Source organism: Pleuronectes platessa, chromosome 6 (genome assembly GCF_947347685.1).
Source record: "Pleuronectes platessa chromosome 6, fPlePla1.1, whole genome shotgun sequence".
Lineage (NCBI taxonomy): Eukaryota > Metazoa > Chordata > Actinopteri > Pleuronectiformes > Pleuronectidae > Pleuronectes > Pleuronectes platessa.
Window position 1 is genome coordinate 28,175,304 of NC_070631.1, and position 20,391 is coordinate 28,195,694.

The 20,391-nt window shown below is 39.1% G+C and overlaps 1 protein-coding gene and 1 long non-coding RNA gene across 6 annotated transcripts in view; both read left to right on the forward strand.

Annotated features, from left to right (window-relative positions):
- Nucleotides 1–940: 940 nt before the first annotated feature.
- Nucleotides 941–3,719, forward strand: LOC128443093 (uncharacterized). 3 transcript variants are annotated; one of them, XR_008338942.1, is made up of 6 exons: nucleotides 941–1,035; nucleotides 1,444–1,626; nucleotides 2,246–2,332; nucleotides 2,460–2,524; nucleotides 3,093–3,240; nucleotides 3,471–3,719. It is a non-coding gene; the product is annotated as an uncharacterized LOC128443093 (long non-coding RNA). The 3 variants fall into 3 exon arrangements; XR_008338941.1 differs by having other exon boundaries at nucleotides 2,460–3,240; XR_008338940.1 differs by having other exon boundaries at nucleotides 2,246–3,240.
- Nucleotides 3,720–12,769: 9,050 nt separating this feature from the next.
- Nucleotides 12,770–20,391, forward strand: part of LOC128442388 (paired box protein Pax-7-like) — a 62,962-nt gene continuing 55,340 nt past the window's right edge. For 2 of the 3 annotated variants that reach the window (XM_053424821.1, XM_053424822.1), the window contains exons 1-4: nucleotides 12,770–12,854; nucleotides 13,383–13,618; nucleotides 13,822–13,966; nucleotides 14,183–14,311. In XM_053424821.1, the coding sequence (XP_053280796.1) occupies nucleotides 12,770–12,854; nucleotides 13,383–13,618; nucleotides 13,822–13,966; nucleotides 14,183–14,311 (595 nt within the window). The remainder of the gene's footprint in view (nucleotides 12,855–13,382; nucleotides 13,619–13,821; nucleotides 13,967–14,182; nucleotides 14,312–20,391) is intronic. The other variant, XM_053424823.1, reaches the window with a different exon arrangement.

A 20,391-nucleotide genomic window follows, 5' to 3' on the forward strand; every position in this document is an offset into this window, starting at 1 on the left:
AGGGATATTTTTCTAGTTTGTAATACCCTTATCAACATGGTAGTGGATAAATACAACATGTATGTATATTATTTTTGTTACAATCCAAAACAAATACAAATACTCCAGAGTATTCTACAGAATACCCTAAAAGGTACTGCATGCTCAAAAAAACTATTCTGAATGCATAACATGGCAAACTCAAGCCCAACAAGAAACAACAGATGGGAATATTGACAATGTTAATCATTCTGCAAGCTGAGGCAACCCATTTAGCTATCGCTGTTAAAAGTTTGTTGCTTCTGGAGTTGTCTATGCGTCTCCGTTGCAAACAACCCAGTCTCATCAGAAAATGTTCAATGGCAACGTTGGTCCACTTGGACCGACGTTACCATCTCACAATCTGGCCTCTCAGATTGTGAGATGGTAACATTTAGTCCTCCCATTGTTTTGCATTGGCGTGTTCTCACGTCACGTGACTCTCAAGCTCCCGTCTGCGGAGAGGAAAACATGGCGGAGATTCCTTGTTTTTTCAGATAAAAATATAATTTTGTAACTTAGTTTGGGCATAAAAATACATTCTGACACCATTTCTAGCGAGAAATGTGGTCTTTGCTTCCACAGTCTTCAGCCAGTTCGTGCTTATGATAAATATTTTAATAGTTATCACGCATGTTTTTATCGTTGCTATGATGGTTGCCATGGCACCACGGGCGCAGCTTGGTGTTTAAATCACAGTCCCTGCGTAGTGTCCTTCAGTGATCGTGAATGTTATTCATGTTATATAATAGTAATATTTGAGGCTAGATTACATCTCTAATGAGAAGGATCATGCGAGTCTGTTTATACCGAGGCCGGCCCGAGTGCGCGACCGGCCCGAGTCCGCGAGCCGAGCGGCCCGAGCGGCGCGAGCGCGCGAGCGGCCCGAGCGCGCGAGCGGACATGACGTGTGGCTGTCGTAAAAACCCTATTTGTAAACAACCAGACCTTTAACTCAGCGCTACGTCATAAACACGGCGCGCTTGGAAGACCACGATGTCATCTTCCTTCTGTCAGGTAAGTCGTTTATTGTTTTTAAAGATCGTTACGATCTAGGTTTACAGTCCGAGTGCGGAGAGAGTCCGTCAATCCACACTATGGACGCTGTTCATCAGCTAATACGCCATTGTTAGCCACATGCTTCAGCCCACGGTAGCCTGTGCTACCTGGGAGGTGAATACATGGTTGTTGAAAGCAGTTCAAGACGCTTAGCTCATCATTGAGGGACGCTACAATATAAATATAAACATGAATTTGATTTATGAATGCTTTAGATTAATAAGGAGTGTATTTGTCTACCATTACTCCACAATATCAGGTCAATTTGGTTTAATGTATAGTATGCACTATGACAATAATGTTTCCATGTTATGGAGTTGCGATTCATTTTATAAAACAATTGCTATGTTCTGTTTTTTAATCAAGGAGGATCAAAGTGAAGCTACAGGAGTTTCATTAACGTCAACAACTTGGACCAAACAGTTTGTTTTGCTTGATGAAGAGCAGGAAGGGCAGCCTGGAGAGAAAGAGAAACCGGGTTGAGCCCACTACCATCATCCACGTACCACGAGGAAGATGAGGGAGAGAAATGATCCTACCATTAAAGAGGTACTTTTAAGTTACATACCAGAAAAAACATTTTATATAATTTGCCAAATATACATTTTTATTAAATCCCCAAAGTACACTTGCTGAAATACAAGTTAATATCACACTGAAAGAATTTTGATCAATCATGCTTCCCTGCTGTGATTGTTTAACTAGGAAAACAACTTTTTCCACAGGAAGGCAAGTAAATTTAAGGAATACATGTGCAAAGTTTTCCTCTGTTATGTATAATGATGACCCCCATCAAACATAATGTTAGCAATATTTACACCTTTTAATTTATACTGTTTATTTCTGTCTACATGTGTGAATTTGCCTTCATTAGTTTCAGAAAAGAGCGATGATGTATCGGTCAGTGGGCGGCAGCACGAGACTCCGCAAACTAGTCTGTAAGCAAAGCAGACGAAGGCATCGAGGTTGCGGCCTGCCATCATTGTTATTTTGCTTAAGGGACTGAATATGTTTCATGTAGAAATATTAGCATTTCCCTTATATCTACCAAAACTGCTTGTTTCACAGACTGCAGTTTTGTTTTGATCCGATGTGGTGTGCAAATACAACCGTATCTGCAATGGGTTGTGGGGCATTAACATTTGTAACTCTAATTTTGTTTTGACAGACTGTGAAAAGAACGTTGAGAACATCACCACTCTACAGGAAGACACAGTCCAGTAATGGGTGTCAGAAGTTCAGTAGTGAACGACAGGTACTGTGGAAAAATATGTGTCATTGTTGTACAATGTCCTTTGACTCTGTTTAAACAAGGTCAACACAAAAAGGTTTGATTGTAAACTGATATCGGTATGAATTCATGTTATTCTCCTCGTCAAAAGAAACAAACAATCCAAATTACCTGCAGAAAGCCCTTGATGGACGCTTCAGCTGCATCGTCAGACTGGTGAGACAGCAAGATGCCAACTTTAATGCCAATTTATTTGTGTAACATTCTGTGACCAAATGTATAGATAACTTTTTGTAGATTGTAAAAATAGATAACCCATTTATTACAAAAAAACTACACTAGAATTACCGCACTGCGTTGTATGACTCCGCTAACCAGTGCAGTGTCCGTCTACATATTTCTACATATTTTCTCTCATATAAATGACACTGTATCTCTTGACAACTGAAACCATAAGATGAGGTCAGTGTGGCCTTGACCTTTTTACTTTAAGACAAATACAAAGTTAGACAATCCGAAAACATGCAGTTATGCCTCCGGCGACTCGCTATTGCAGAGGCATTAAAACCGTAGTGTAGTAGATTGGATTTTATTGGTGTTACATTGGACATCTTGTATGGGTACACCAAAAAATATATTTGGTTTCACATTCTAGATGGCAATAAGCAGAGTCATCAACTCAGGAAAAATATTTCTGTAGAAAAGAAAGCCTTGTATGTGTGTATGTATACATACACACAAACGCACAATTGAGACGTTTTTGTCTTTTATCATATATTCTCAGGCAGTACTGATGCATTTACTGAGAGGGGACGTGAGGGCCTACTCTGCGTGCTCAGAGTTCAAGCCCAGCAGGCTGCAGCGGGCCTGACATATTCTGGAACAGCAGCACAGTCTTTGGATGACTCCTCTGAAGATGAAAACATGGCGAGGTACTTCTCCACTGATGAAGAACTGTGAGGGCTGTGATTAGCTACACTCTCTTGCTACAATGCTACTCATGCTACTCCCTGGCAGCCTTAGGAAGGCATTAGCTTGCTGTGTGGTAGCTGTTAGCTTCAGCATTTTTAGTTTTTAGTGGCCTGTCTGACGTTTATGTTAAAAAAAAATCAGAGGGAACCATCTTCATAATTTAACACTATGGTTTGTTTGTGTCCTTCAGTTCTTCTCAAGAGAAGCAGTACAGGTGTGCCTCAGCTCCACGGTCCCTCCTGCAGCCTCCGCTCCTGATGCTAACCTCATGTCTCCATCACACCAAGCAGCAGACCTGGATTGACAGACCTTTCTCCAGAGCTGCCCCCTCCCTCTGAAACCCCCCTCTCCAAAACACTATTTGTGTAGTTTTTAAAGTATTTTTTGCATGAGAATTGTTGATCATAACATTTCCAGCAGATGCCTTAATATAATGTTTGTGCACAATAAATGACATTGATCATAACATAATGGTATTTCCTTGCACTTCTACACCATGATATTGTCAGATAAGATGCTGATTACATTAAAGCAGTGAATGCTCTGCTTTAAGCAACATAAACACACAATGATTCAATGGATCTGAAGTAGAATGGGCACATTACATTCTGTAGAGAATGCCTCAGTTATGGAAGTCAGAAAATAACTTTCTTTATCTGAGGTTCCAGTCATTTATAGTCACAGCAAAGCACACAGGTCTGGTTGTCTAAGTGGCGCCCATATCATTGTTTAAGATGTGTAACATCAAGTTTGTGTTTCAGTGCAAAATTAGTCATTAGTCAAGAGTTCACCATCTTGTTTACACTAAAATTAGGTGACCCAGATGTTTCACAATGCAATCTGATAAGGTCTTATGAGAAACATTCTTAACATTAAAGAAATCAACACAGAGGATAGCAATATCTGTTGACTTTAATCAGTAGCTGGTAATCGGCAGCCTGACTTATTCAAACACATTAATACTACAATGAATGAGGCAGGGCCTTCTATCAGAAATCAACTATATCGTCACGTTATGTTTCTCTTGAGCACATGGAAATTACCTTCAGCTTCCACTTACTGTCACCTGAACCATACTGTTATTTCTGTATCTACAGTGACTTTTAGGAAAACATATACTAGAGGGCAATATATAAACATTAATACATCTTATTTATATAGAGCTTTTCAAGAAGTGCAAGTACTAAACTGAGGGAAAGCTAATACAAACAATATATATATATCTTATTTCCATGTGCCAGGACAGCCTCACACTTGGATATAAACCAATTTTAGAATACATTCGCTTATACTGGAGATCTTTTAAATTAATGTCCCAGAAATGATTTCTGATGGAAAACCCCTGCCTTATTCATTGTAGTATTAATGTGTTTGAATAAGTCAGGCCGCTGATTATCAGCTACGGATTAAAGTCAAACAGATATTGCTATCCTCTGTGTTGATTTCTTTAATGTTAAGAATGTTTCTCATAAGACCTTATCAGATTGCATTGTGAAACATCTGGGTCACCTAATTTTAGTGTAAAGAAGAAGGTGAACTCTTGACTAATGACTAATTTTGCACTGAAACACAAACTTGAAGTTACACATCTTAAACAATATGATATGGGCGCCACTTAGACAACCAGACCTGTGTGCTTTGCTGTGACTATAAATGACTGGAACCTCAGATAAAGAAAGTTATTTTCTGACTTCCATAACTGAGGCATTCTCTACAGAATGTAATGTGCCCATTCTACTTCAGATCCATTGAATCATTGTGTGTTTATGTTGCTTAAAGCAGAGCATTCACTGCTTTAATGTAATCAGCATCTTATCTGACAATATCATGGTGTAGAAGTGCAAGGAAATACCATTATGTTATGATCAATGTCATTTATTGTGCACAAACATTATATTAAGGCATCTGCTGGAAATGTTATGATCAACAATTCTCATGCAAAAAATACTTTAAAAACTACACAAATAGTGTTTTGGAGAGGGGGGTTTCAGAGGGAGGGGGCAGCTCTGGAGAAAGGTCTGTCAATCCAGGTCTGCTGCTTGGTGTGGTGGAGACATGAGGTTAGCATCAGGAGCGGAGGCTGCAGGAGGGACCGTGGAGCTGAGGCACACCTGTACTGCTTCTCTTGAGAAGAACTGAAGGACACAAACAAACCATAGTGTTAAATTATGAAGATGGTTCCCTCTGATTTTTTTTTAACATAAACGTCAGACAGGCCACTAAAAACTAAAAATGCTGAAGCTAACAGCTACCACACAGCAAGCTAATGCCTTCCTAAGGCTGCCAGGGAGTAGCATGAGTAGCCTTGTAGCAAGAGAGTGTAGCTAATCACAGCCCTCACAGTTCTTCATCAGTGGAGAAGTACCTCGCCATGTTTTCATCTTCAGAGGAGTCATCCAAAGACTGTGCTGCTGTTCCAGAATATGTCAGGCCCGCTGCAGCCTGCTGGGCTTGAACTCTGAGCACGCAGAGTAGGCCCTCACGTCCCGTCTCAGTAAATGCATCAGTACTGCCTGAGAATATATGATAAAAGACAAAAACGTCTCAATTGTGCGTTTGTGTGTATGTATACATACACACATACAAGGCTTTCTTTTCTACAGAAATATTTTTCCTGAGTTGATGACTCTGCTTATTGCCATCTAGAATGTGAAACCAAATATATTTTTTGGTGTACCCATACAAGATGTCCAATGTAACACCAATAAAATCCAATCTACTACACTACGGTTTTAATGCCTCTGCAATAGCGAGTCGCCGGAGGCATAACTGCATGTTTTCGGATTGTCTAACTTTGTATTTGTCTTAAAGTAAAAAGGTCAAGGCCACACTGACCTCATCTTATGGTTTCAGTTGTCAAGAGATACAGTGTCATTTATATGAGAGAAAATATGTAGAAATATGTAGACGGACACTGCTCTGGTTAGCGGAGTCATACAACGCAGTGCGATAATTCTAGTGTAGTTTTTTTGTAATAAATGGGTTATCTATTTTTACAATCTACAAAAAGTTATCTATACATTTGGTCACAGAATGTTACACAAATAAATTGGCATTAAAGTTGGCATCTTGCTGTCTCACCAGTCTGACGATGCAGCTGAAGCGTCCAGCAAGGGCTTTCTGCAGGTAATTTGGATTGTTTGTTTCTTTTGACGAGGAGAATAACATGAATTCATACCGATATCAGTTTACAATCAAACCTTTTTGTGTTAACCTTGTTTAAACAGAGTCAAAGGACATTGTACAACAATGACACATATTTTTCCACAGTACCTGTCGTTCACTACTGAACTTCTGACACCCATTACTGGACTGTGTCTTCCTGTAGAGTGGTGATGTTCTCAACGTTCTTTTCACAGTCTGTCAAAACAAAATTAGAGTTACAAATGTTAATGCCCCACAACCCATTGCAGATACGGTTGTATTTGCACACCACATCGGATCAAAACAAAACTGCAGTCTGGGAAACAAGCAGTTTTGGTAGATATAAGGGAAATGCTAATATTTCTACATGAAACATATTCAGTCCCTTAAGCAAAATAACAATGATGGCAGGCCGCAACCTCGATGCCTTCGTCTGCTTTGCTTACAGACTAGTTTGCGGAGTCTCGTGCTGCCGCCCACTGACCGATACATCATCGCTCTTTTCTGAAACTAATGAAGGCAAATTCACACATGTAGACAGAAATAAACAGTATAAATTAAAAGGTGTAAATATTGCTAACATTATGTTTGATGGGGGTCATCATTATACATAACAGAGGAAAACTTTGCACATGTATTCCTTAAATTTACTTGCCTTCCTGTGGAAAAAGTTGTTTTCCTAGTTAAACAATCACAGCAGGGAAGCATGATTGATCAAAATTCTTTCAGTGTGATATTAACTTGTATTTCAGCAAGTGTACTTTGGGGATTTAATAAAAATGTATATTTGGCAAATTATATAAAATGTTTTTTCTGGTATGTAACTTAAAAGTACCTCTTTAATGGTAGGATCATTTCTCTCCCTCATCTTCCTCGTGGTACGTGGATGATGGTAGTGGGCTCAACCCGGCTTCTCTTTCTCTCCAGGCTGCCCTTCCTGCTCTTCATCAAGCAAAACAAACTGTTTGGTCCAAGTTGTTGACGTTAATGAAACTCCTGTAGCTTCACTTTGATCCTCCTTGATTAAAAAACAGAACATAGCAATTGTTTTATAAAATGAATCGCAACTCCATAACATGGAAACATTATTGTCATAGTGCATACTATACATTAAACCAAATTGACCTGATATTGTGGAGTAATGGTAGACAAATACACTCCTTATTAATCTAAAGCATTCATAAATCAAATTCATGTTTATATTTATATTGTAGCGTCCCTCAATGATGAGCTAAGCGTCTTGAACTGCTTTCAACAACCATGTATTCACCTCCCAGGTAGCACAGGCTACCGTGGGCTGAAGCATGTGGCTAACAATGGCGTATTAGCTGATGAACAGCGTCCATAGTGTGGATTGACGGACTCTCTCCGCACTCGGACTGTAAACCTAGATCGTAACGATCTTTAAAAACAATAAACTACTTACCTGACAGAAGGAAGATGACATCGTGGTCTTCCAAGCGCGCCGTGTTTATGACGCAGCCCCGAGTTAAAGGGCTGGTTGTTTACAAATAGGGTTTTTACGACAGCCACACGTCATGTCCGCTCGCGCACTCGGTCCGCTCGCGCACTCGGGCCGCTCGGCTCGCGCCGCTCGGGCCGCTCGGCTCGCGGACTCGGGCCGGTCGCGCACTCGGGCCGGCCTCGGTATAAACAGACTCGCATGATCCTTCTCATTAGAGATGTAATCTAGCCTCAAATATTACTATTATATAACATGAATAACATTCACGATCACTGAAGGACACTACGCAGGGACTGTGATTTAAACACCAAGCTGCGCCCGTGGTGCCATGGCAACCATCATAGCAACGATAAAAACATGCGTGATAACTATTAAAATATTTATCATAAGCACGAACTGGCTGAAGACTGTGGAAGCAAAGACCACATTTCTCGCTAGAAATGGTGTCAGAATGTATTTTTATGCCCAAACTCAGTTACAAAATTATATTTTTATCTGAAAAAACAAGGAATCTCCGCCATGTTTTCCTCTCCGCAGACGGGAGCTTGAGAGTCACGTGACGTGAGAACACGCCAATGCAAAACAATGGGAGGACTAAATGTTACCATCTCACAATCTGAGAGGCCAGATTGTGAGATGGTAACGTCGGTCCAAGTGGACCAACGTTACCATTGAACATTTTCTGATGAGACTGGGTTGGTTGCAAACTATCCAGCGTGGTCTGCCTTTGGCGAGGGGGAGGAGGGCTCTCTGCATCAGCTCTATGCTTGGCCAGCAAGTGATATCTAAGACTCGACATACTCCGGTGGTAACTAATTTCACATCAACAGTAAATACATATAACTTTGGTTGTGTTGAGAGAACCATCTGGCTTGGCTTTGACGCTGAACTTGCTATTCAAAAGACCCTTTGTATTTATCCAGTTGAGGCTTGTTTCTGCTTGTGTTTCACAACATTACAGCTCCATCGCTTCCTAATTTCACAAACTACAAAAAGGGACGAGGGTCATGATCACAGAATGTGTGCTCATTAATTGGCCATCGGAAAATATTGTGTCGTTAAAGGAATTTGCATAAATCGTTATTATAGTGTTAACTTTGACAGCCCTGATTTGTATCTCAGTATTTAAGATATTTATGTATATTTTATATAATTTGATAATTGTATTTTAAAAATACAGAAAATTAATTTATAAAGTTATATACAATCCACATAAACATGTTTATATTACCAAGCACTAGACTTACAATACAGTATTAAACATTATTTTAAATAGAAAAATACATACAAAATGTATCTTGTGTGTTAATAAGTTGTTAGATTTTGGTCCCACCCCCAATGTTCACTTCATGACTACGGCCTTGGTTTGTACACTTCAGCTTCGCATTCACGGGTCAAGGAAGATGGTCACCCTCATGAGTCTGGCTCTGCTAGAGGTTTCTTCCAGTTATTGAGGAAGTTTGTTCTCTCCACAGTCTCCAAAGTCGCCAAAGTGCTGCTCGGATCCACCATCCCCCAAGACCAGTGGTGCACTACCACCATCACAAGAAGGCTCCCAGAGGACGTACCTCCTGCCTCAGCTCATGAATTTCAAGCTGCCACAACAGCCTCTTATTCAGTTCTACAAAGCTGTCATCCAGTCCTTTCTCTGCTAATCTAAAATCATCTGGTTTGGGTTGGCCATGGTACAGGATAGGAACTGACATCAACAGACCATCATGACTGTAGAAAAGTCATTGGTGCCAACCTTCCCTCCGTTCAGGACTTATACACATCTAGACTGAAGAAACAGTCCCATCTTGGAGGCACTACAGAATGCTGAACAGTAAGATAACCAGACATAAGAGTGTACTCTTTTCACATGCTGTCACCCTGTTGAACACTTTACCAAATCAGTTGCATCATTTCAGAATTGTATATGTTTATGCAAGTACATGGTCACAATATCCTGTACACTTTAAATAACATACACATGTTATTTAAACAAATAATATACACATGTCCATATCATACTTATATTTAATATAACTTGTACAGTGTAAACATACAGAGCAGCTGGTATATTAATTTCCCATTCATTGCTTTTTGTATATATTTTTCATGGTTTATTTTTTGCACTACGCAAATATTTTGTTAAATTCTCTATACGTGCACATACATACTTGATTTTGTTTTTGTATAATCACTGGGGGGTGCATGTCTTTAATGTGTAGATTCTTCTCTGTGATGCCCCAAACTAAAGCCCTGTTCCAAATTGTAAATGGGACATAATTACTGTGTCCCAGTAGCATTCGAAAACTCCCCAAATGTCAGGAAAAGCAGAAGAGAGATTGATCTTCCAGGACAGATATGCAATAGAGTAGGCTTTTTGGTCTTAGTAAGGGAGGCTGGCTGATTATAAGGGGAAGCTGTGACAAATTGCCCGGATGGCGGTGCTGTTCTCAAATGTGCTGCCCATAAACTGAAAGTTTGTATGAATGGCAAAAAACTACTGTAAAGCTCTTTGAGTGATTATCAGAACTAGAAAAAGACTATGTAAATATATGAAAGCACTATATACATATTTACTGTAATCCAAACTTAAGAAACCTACTGTGACATAATAAGTAATCTCCAGACAACAGGAGCATGAGGTCAGACTGTGTAGATAAATTGACAAAGAGGACTGCAAGCACAGAGACTAAATAAGCAGGGAAGGCAAAAAATATCTGGACAGAAGTGAATCATCAGACACATAGAAACACAAAGACAGGAAGAAAAACAACAAATAGACACAGAAGGTAAGTAACTTCAAAGTAAAATAGCCAATAATAACTAATAAAAAAGTAAAAGGTCCAGTGGTTCAAAAATCATTTGAGAGGTGGCAGATCATGAGGGAGGACAACAAGCAAGTTTTAGGCACCATGAAGGTTCAATGAAGACCTGGAAAGGGGGACAACTACACAACCAAAAAACCAAGCCCTATGAGATCAATTGTTTGTTGTGAATATGGGCTATACAATTACAATTTCATTGATTGATTTGGTGTCAGATGTAAGTCAATCAATCATTACAATTTTGTTTTGTAAAATACGGGGGGGGGGGGGGGGGTTACAACTGGAGAAGTTACAAATAAAAAAAGCTAACTTTGCATTCAGAATATTTTACTGCAGAAAAAGTGTCCAAAAATATGAGCCGTAAAGAGCGATCAGCTAAGAGAGGGCCGCTCATGGGTGAGTTAAGCTAACCTACGTAGCTACTGAGTGAGAGAAAAGCAGCTCCAGCACTGCAGAGAGCATATTTGTAATTCAATCCATCCTTGTGCAGCTGGATGGATTTCTGCAGAAAAAGATGTGTATTTCTGTTGTTACAGCCACTCATGTACTGTGTACATGTATTGTATTTTATTCAAGTAGCATGTTACTGACATTTTCATTCCGATACAGTGTTCTACTGTGATATACACAATAACAAAACAGGGTCAGAGATTAGATTGGGAGTGGTAAAGTGCTGTCCATTGGCCAAAGTGAAGTGTATTATAATTATTATAATTATTATTATTACTATTATAATTATTGTTATTATTAATATTAATAATAATATAACTACTACAGACATATATTTCATTTAATTAATTTAAAATTATTTAGGCTTTTATTATGTAATGGCACTGCTGTTTACTGCATATTTAGCCTGTGTGATCCAATGGCCTGCATTCCCTGAATAACCACTGTCTGCACTTTATTAGTGTGCTGTTGAAGAACTACTGCTATTCACTAATGTACTACTACCTACAAGTTGTACGCTACATTACATCGTATTTTAAATTAATTTTGAAGTTTATTTTGGTCTTTCACAGAATGCATATTCATAATCTGTTCTGGTTTTCATATGGTTCAACATTTTATATCCTGTATGTTCTACAGCCATTAACTTGCCTCATTTCCTTTTCTGCCTAGTGAATATTGTATTTTCTTTACTAATGTTTTTTATTTGCTCTGTATATTTTGTTCGATTTTCTATATTGTGTTATATTTTACACATATTACATAGTTTTTCCTTCCTGAAACTGCACCATATAGACCCAGAGGAAAAAACAATAAACACAAAGGTCTATCTCTCAACTCTCAGCTACTGAACACAAGTCAGTCAAAGTGACTGTCTCTAGCCCCCCTCAGTTGATATTAGATTGCACCCTTTGCTTATTTATTACGATGCTGAGTAGCATCAACTGAAGAGAAATACCACAGGCCTGCATCAACACGCTCATCGCATGCATGGCTGCTTTGCATTGGATAGCCTATGACAGCGGTTTGTGTGTCCAGTTTGTTAGGTGAACTGTTATCGAGGCTGTGTAGTGTGTTTCAGTCTGACTGTATTGTGTAGGCTCCGTGCTGTTCTGACGGCGTGTGTGTGTGTGTGTGTGTGTGTGTGTGTGTTTGTATGTGTGTGTGTGTGTGTGTAAATCTTCATCCATTCGTTCCAATTGGCTGCTGAAACTTGTTGGAGCTTTTCCCTATCGAATAAGAGAAGGCTCCGTGAACCTATCGGTGCTCGAAGTCCGTCCCCCCCTCCTCCAGCCTGCATGGCCCAGACTTGTCCTGGAGACTGAGACAGAGTCCAGCCTTCACAGCGGTTAAATAAGCTGGTGTCAGAGACGGAGCAGCTGTGTAGTGTGAACACATTAACAGTGTAAGGACTGGCTCACTCTGCTTCGGGGCTTTCACACTCACATTAAACCTCCCTCTCCTTTTGCACCTCTCTCTGGATCTGTCTTTTTATTTTTCTATCTCCTTAAATACTTGACCAACAAGACTGCACATCTGACAGACCTGGACATCTAGAAACTTTTTTTAATTTTGTTTTATATTTTTGTATATTTTCGTTTTGTTAATGGTGCAATGTCGTCTTTGCCAGGAACGGTACCGCGGATGATGCGCCCGGCTCCCGGACAGAACTATCCCCGCACTGGATTCCCTCTGGAAGGTAGGCCGCACACAGCCTCAGTGAGAGGAGGCTGGACATCAGGTCAAAGAGGAAATTAACATTTACCTGGAAAGGGAATCTTCTGATTAAATACGTACTTTGCTGGGAGGAAACTCCATCATCTCCTCCTATTGAAAATTATTTTATTACTGTACAAAAATGTGATAATCTGCAGTAATATCATCTTAATATTGGCTATATGCTATTTAACGTATGGGTGCTCTTCATTGATTAATTGTCCACTGGCTATTTGGCCAAGAAATGAACAGTTTCAATTCCCAGAAAAGCGTCTTTAAAGAAAACATATGGGATTTGTTCGAGTGTCTGGAAATTCAAATCAAACACAAAAGGAGAAGCAGATGATCTCATCAGTATTTGGACGACGTGATGTGAATAATAAAGACGGTATAAATGTATCTTCACCTCCGCAGGGTCATAATAATAATAACAGCAGGGCCACTTTCATATGTTAGGCCTTCAGCCAGATCAGCCCGACACAGTCCAACTGTCTGTCTGTCCCCCCAACAGTGTCCACTCCTCTGGGCCAGGGACGTGTCAACCAGCTCGGAGGGGTCTTCATCAACGGCCGCCCGCTACCCAACCACATCCGACACAAGATCGTGGAGATGGCCCATCACGGGATCCGGCCCTGCGTCATCTCACGCCAGCTGCGCGTCTCCCATGGCTGCGTCTCCAAGATTCTGTGCCGCTACCAAGAGACCGGCTCCATCCGGCCCGGAGCTATCGGAGGCAGCAAGCCCAGGGTGAGAGGAGCCGGCAATAATATTAATTTAAAAAAGAATATATACAAAAACAAAAACAACAACAATAATAATAAGAAGAAGAAGAAATGTTGAATAAGTTGAATGTTCATATTTAATTGTTTTCTTTCTTTCTCCCTATCTCTCTCATTCTCTCTTTCGTATCATTATACTGATATTCGTTCCGGTCTCTGTCCGATCTACAGCAGTTAGCCACGCCGGACGTGGAGAAGCGGATAGAGGAGTACAAGCGGGACAACCCCGGCATGTTCAGCTGGGAGATCAGGGATAAACTGCTGAAGGACGGAGTGTGTGACAGAAGCACAGTCCCTTCAGGTGAGGCCTCCCCTGGTAAGCCCCATTTAATTATACTTTTGACTTGTACTGTTTCCCAATATGGATTCTAAACAAATAAGGCCATCGCCTGTACGCCTGTAGAGAAACGAGGGGTTATTAGTATTATCATTAGAATGATTCTAATTATTATAATCATTATTAGTATTATTAGTATTAGTATTAGTATTATTATCATTATTAGTGTGACTGAAGATGCTCTTTTGTTGGCAGTGAGTTCAATCAGCCGTGTGCTTCGAGCTCGCTTCGGGAAGAAGGACGAGGAGGATGAGTGTGATACAAAGGATGAAGATGGGGAGAAGAAAACGAAACACAGTATCGACGGTATTCTCGGGGACAAAGGTACGTGCTGCTTTCAGCGCTCATACAAATTGGCCTGTAAATGGTCGTTTAGTCGCCGCGGTTCTCCTGCTGTAAGCGGCTCTCCCAGCAGACACAGCAGCACCTTAATTATTTATGACGGGGAGCGGGAGTGGATGCAGCTCCCGTGGTGCTGGTTAAACGCTCTGTTGAAAGCGGCACTGACACATGACCGATGTGCCCGTCAATATCAATTACAGGCGGCCTGACAGCAACACCAGGACCACTGCGGAGCGGGGGGCTAGCCGCCTCACTGCGGCCTGTGTGGGAGCTGTGCGTCCGCCACGTGAAATATATGCACCGCGAAAATCCTGTTTTGGATTTATAAAGGAAAAAACAAGAATTAAAACAATCCACACTTGGCAGGGCCTTTATATAAAAATCAAGATATGTGCAGTTAAATTTTGGCTCATGTATTATAGACCTACATTTTAAATAAGCAAGTCAAATTAATTATATATATATGAAGCATTAATAATGAAAGTAAATTAAGATTCATTTAAGGTAATTTCTTGACGATACATTTTTTCTATAAAATAGAGATACATATTTAGTGTCTAGTATTGAGTTATATGTATTACGAGATCATAATGACATAATTTATACACCCGTTTCTCACAGTGAATTCAAATTTTCATATATATATTTTTGTTGATGAATCAAATTAAATTTGTACAGCCCATATTCACAAATCACAATTTGCCTCATTTACAAAACAACCAAAACACGTAAAGCTTGCTCGGTGACATTGTAGAAGCTGTTTTTTGTTGTGGGCCTGCCAGTAGCAGCTACCTCCTGACCACTGGCTCAACTGGAGACGTGTTCTCTTTTCAAATCAAAAATAACTCACAACTCTCCTCTTTTCCTTCTTCCACCCTTCCCTCTTCCTTCTTCAGCCTTCTTCATGTCTTTCTGTCATCTTGGCCTGGCATTTAATAATTTGAAGACTTAGCCTATTACAGCTGGTAATGAAACTGGTGTCTGTTGAATAGGTGTCTGTGTTGGAGAGGGGTGTAATAGCTCAAAGGCATGGTAAGAAATATATTTATCCCCTATCAGCCCTCACTCTCACAGTTCCAGGCACATGCGTTCAGTTGAAGAGCTTTAAAGCAGATTAAATTGAGCCTTTTATTTCTTTTCACTTTCATCTTTCAGTGGCTGACTTCGTGGTGTAAAGCCTGCAGCGCAAATTCATGAGATTTTAAGGTTTCCCCTCGTGTTGTTAGATTGTATTTTTGAATATTCATTTAATTTGTTTTTGTGGGATTGCTATTGGTGGCATGTTGGCAGAATGTGAGGGAGAGGGTGTGTATTTTAGCTGCAGTGTTAGTCTGGATATGTGACAATCACATTTAGTCTCATTTTTATCAGATGTGATACCGCTTTTTACCAGCACTAATGTACAGCAGGGGCAGGCTGCATATATAAATTAGTCCAATTTATATTTTTTTAAACCCATCACAAACTGCTTATACACAAAAATCCATATACATTATAGCAGATTTATCATAAAATGTTTACAATTAGCCAATTTATAATTGGCTCATATCACAAATACATGCTGCTCATCCATCTTGATGTACTTACTCATATTTGCATAAAAGAAATGACTCCAGATATGTTACATCTACTATACGTGTTGTAAAGTACAGGCCTGCACTGCACATAATTGTAATTCTCATCTCACGCTTTATTGTTTTCTCTCGATTTTTGATAGAAGTCAGTGTTTATGCATATATATATAACACATATAGTAACATTTTATTATATTACTCCTATGCATATGGAAGATATATTTCATTCCATATAGGGTCCCATACAACGGAGCTGTCTTCTTTTGGTCAAACCACACACTGTATCTGTTTTGATGTCTCCATTGACAGTGACTGCTATATAATCTATTCATTTGCACTTTAAGGCAGCACTGAATCAATATGCTGTATACCAAAGAAATGCATACATGTACTGTAGAACTATGAATTTTGGAGTCCAGAGTAAGCCCCTGAAAGAAAAAAAAGGTCGGGGAGGACTTCAAACAAATTCAGTTGAAGTGACAAGAGGCAGCTTTAAGGAAAGCGCAGGCTGTGGGAAGTTCTATTGCAGCTATTAATAACACTTTCCCCCGGGCATCCACACATTTTCTCTTCCATCTGCACTTTCTGCCAGCTATTTTGCCGGGTTGAAATTGAGGGGGACCCAAATGTTGGCTGGAGATAACACAATCATCACAACCTTGGTCCTGGGCTGTGCATCTGTGTATTAAACTGGGATTAACCTCCCCTTTCCTCCCTGCTGCCTTGCACCAACAACTCACATTATAAGGGACATATTAAAAAAGAGATGAGGGAATTGGAAGCCAATGTGCAGTACAGATGAGTCGTATAAGCATTAATAATTATGTCATCGTTTTCATGATAATCATGCTGACATGCTTATCTCCTTTGCTAGTGTAAAGTGTTTGGACTATGGGTTGGACTAAATGAGCAGTTTAGACACATAAAAAACATGAATGTCTTATTTTGACCTAACTAAACAAATAATTAGAATAAACAGATGAAACGTTATTTAATATCATTTTTATTTTTCACCTGCAATCTTGGGCTCATTTTTTTCAGACCGAAAGTTATTTAAATGTAAAGGTGATTCCAGTCATTTAGTGATTGAAAGACTAATACATTTTTTTTTTTAATATTACAGTAATATTAACGTATTATAACGTCAAATGTCATTGAAATTTTCTATAAAAATGGAAAATCTGATTGAAAATCACACATCATGCACAATGGCCAAATATAACCAGAAATAACACTAACACCTTTGTATAAATGTTGATAGAGACACCTAACTATAACATCATATAGCACACATTATATTCATAAGATGAAAGTTTGGTGGTCTGCAATGGTTTTCTAATTATCACTGATCATGTTCTTACAACTAATAATTCTTGAACATGACAAAATTGTTGTAGCTATACATGCATATTATTGCTTCCTAAAGCTGTCTGATTTAAAGTCTGTTCAAATAACCTTTAAAATAAATATTTTTTTATATTTGTGACGAATAAATTGTAGCGGAAGTGTGCTCGGTCACTGTAGGTGCAGAGGTTTAGTGTTTAGCAAATGGGATTGTACCCCCTCTGGAGACATCAGTTCTAAAAGTGGCTTCCATGGAATGAATGCAAAATAATTCTCTCCAATAAGGATATTGTGTCATGAAAACCAAGTGAAATATGGTTTGGAAACGCTGCATCAAGACTAAAGTACAGAGATGTTTTTTATTAGTGAGCGTGATGAACGCTATGTTTCTGTTGTGTTCATGCAGCAGCATGTGGTGATGTGCTGACCTGAGGACAGTATTCATGTGCTGTCTCCAGGTTCGCCTCAACACACAGTCTTAGAGCACAGGAGCAAAAAGTAGGTGAGGAGAGGAGGAAGCTGTTGGAGAAAAGTGAGCAGCTTAAAGGCTTTGATCCTCTCCTGCTTTTGCTTATCAGAGACATTTGAGGTGACACTGCCACAATGAGAGTTCATCATATTAGCTGGTGCCAGTGCTGCTTTCAGGCTTGCCTGTCTATTAATTAAAGCCTATTTACCACATGAGACAGGATCTGTCTGGGCTCCCGATGTAAAAGTATGAGAACAAGGTTTTAGTTTTAGGTTTCAACATATGAAACATTACATTAAAAACACAATGGAAATGTTCAGATGGCATAGACAGTTAATAATTTGTATTAAATATGTAATATATTCTCATTCATAGAACTCCATGGGAACCATTTAACATGTGTTTCCCACATGTCAATTTCTATTAATTACACATTAATTAAAGCATATATATATATATATATATATATATATATATCGCTAACACACTGCCAACACAACGGTAAGGGGCAATTTGGGGTTCAATATCTTGCCCAAGAACACTTTAGCAGGCAATATGGAGTAGACTGGGATTGAACCGCCGACCATCTGGTTAATTAGAAAATGATCCTAATAATAATAATAATGATAATAATAATAATAACAATACTACTACTACTACTACTAATAATAATAATAGTTATAGTGATAGTGATAACAATAATCGGTTTATTAACTGATAATTCAACTAATGAAATGATTCAGCCCTATGTGATGCTTTAAAAGAAAATACTTACTTCACAGCTGTAATAGTTGTAATTACAACCTTGAATATGGTTTCCGCTGTTTGACAACATCCATTAGCATTTTTGTCAGGTCTGACCTACTTGTTGATTTTCCTTTATTTCTTGTAGGACTCTGGACTTCTCAGTGATATGTTTTAGAAAACAAACATGTATAAAGGCTAGCTGCTGAACAGAGAGGGAGCTTTGAATAGGAGAATAGCAGCCCAATCTTTGCTATGGAGTGTTCAGTAGCCATCCCTTAATCCTCCTTTCATTTCGCCGACAAATGCCAAGAATCTTGTCTGGCGACCCATTGGGAAGCTGATCAGCCAACAAAAGAGGAGCCGCGCACAAAGAGCAAACAGGCAAAATGGGGTTGAGGGCAGTCAAAAGCATTGGGCATCCCATTAACATCCCATTTGCAAAGGATACACACAGGATAAAAGCAAACAGAGAAACACAACGCATAAAATAAACAATATGGCAACAGCAAATTAATAAAATGTCAACACTTTGGTTGGTCTTTAAATGAGCTGAGCCCTCACTGCATGCTGTGGTGAAGCCCCAGTTGTGGAGAGCTCATGAACTGCAGCTGTGCCACTCCAGTGTGAAATACATGCTGTTTTTCTACACACACACTACTAGATGGTGTCAGTGGAGCAGTTTTTAACAAAAACATTTCATGGTAAAGGTTTGTTCAAACACATGGAACTTATTTTAAATGAGCAGAGATCTTATAGCTTCCAACCTTATCAAATATGTCAACCAGAAAAATGCTGCCTGAGTCGGAATATTTTCAATTGATAGAATGGTGCCATTATATACATTTTAGGGTTTGAATGTTTTTCTTGAAGGTAAAAATAGAGGTTTTAAGAGGTTATTTTAATGTCTTGTGCTTGATTGGTTTGTTAGCTGCCACTGTGTCGGGATCTGCTTTCATCCAACTAATTTGATCCAAGAGCACATTACAGACAAACCACTGAGAGGTTCCTTCCTCATACTTTGCTGCAGGATCAAACAGAGCTGACCACAGGATTCGGCACTACACCACTTCACCATGTTCTTTTAGGTAGGTTCTTTCATCCACACATTCATTTATTTTCACATATGCGACATGTCTTTCAAATCATATAATGGATCATATAATGGGCATATTGTTAATATCTACTTTAGATTATCTTGATTATTGATTTGCTTTCAATTAGGACAACACAATATAGTCTTTGATCATTTAAAAGTTTATTGAAAGATGATAGTCAGAGTTTAAAAAGATCGAATTGTATATTATACAATCATTTATAATATTAAGTCCCAAACTTAGCCAATCAGAATATGACCTCAGCGCCCTCAGTGACCTGATAACATTAGGCAAACAAGTATTATATCAGTAACTGATATTATTATAATTTATTTAAAGGTTACAGCCGTATATTGTATTTTCTTTTTTAATCCTATTATTATCAGCTTTTTTCTGTTTTTCTTTTTCAAAGAAATGACCAAACATATTGAGAGAGTGATAATAAAGTGTGTATAACTGATTATTCATGTTAGCGTTTCCTGTTTTTGGGAAATGGATGAAGGAATTATTTTCAGAGTGGCCTAATTCATTTCTGAATCCTGATTGAATTTTCCATACAGAGGTCTGTGTGCTTGGATCTATTAGATGGCTTATTCATGGTTTTCTCCATCAATCCATGTAAGAAATCACATTCACCAAATGCAGCCATCCAGTGTAATTGGCTAGAAAATGACCTTAAATATACAGAGATTACTGGGGCATAAAAGCCTGGTATATATTTTTTTCTCGAGGTAGGGGGTAAATGTTCAAGCTGCTGAAAGGTATGAAAGTGGATTAATGGCCATGTCTCCGTCACTGCATTGAAATAATTTGAGGCACATTTTCAAATATTTG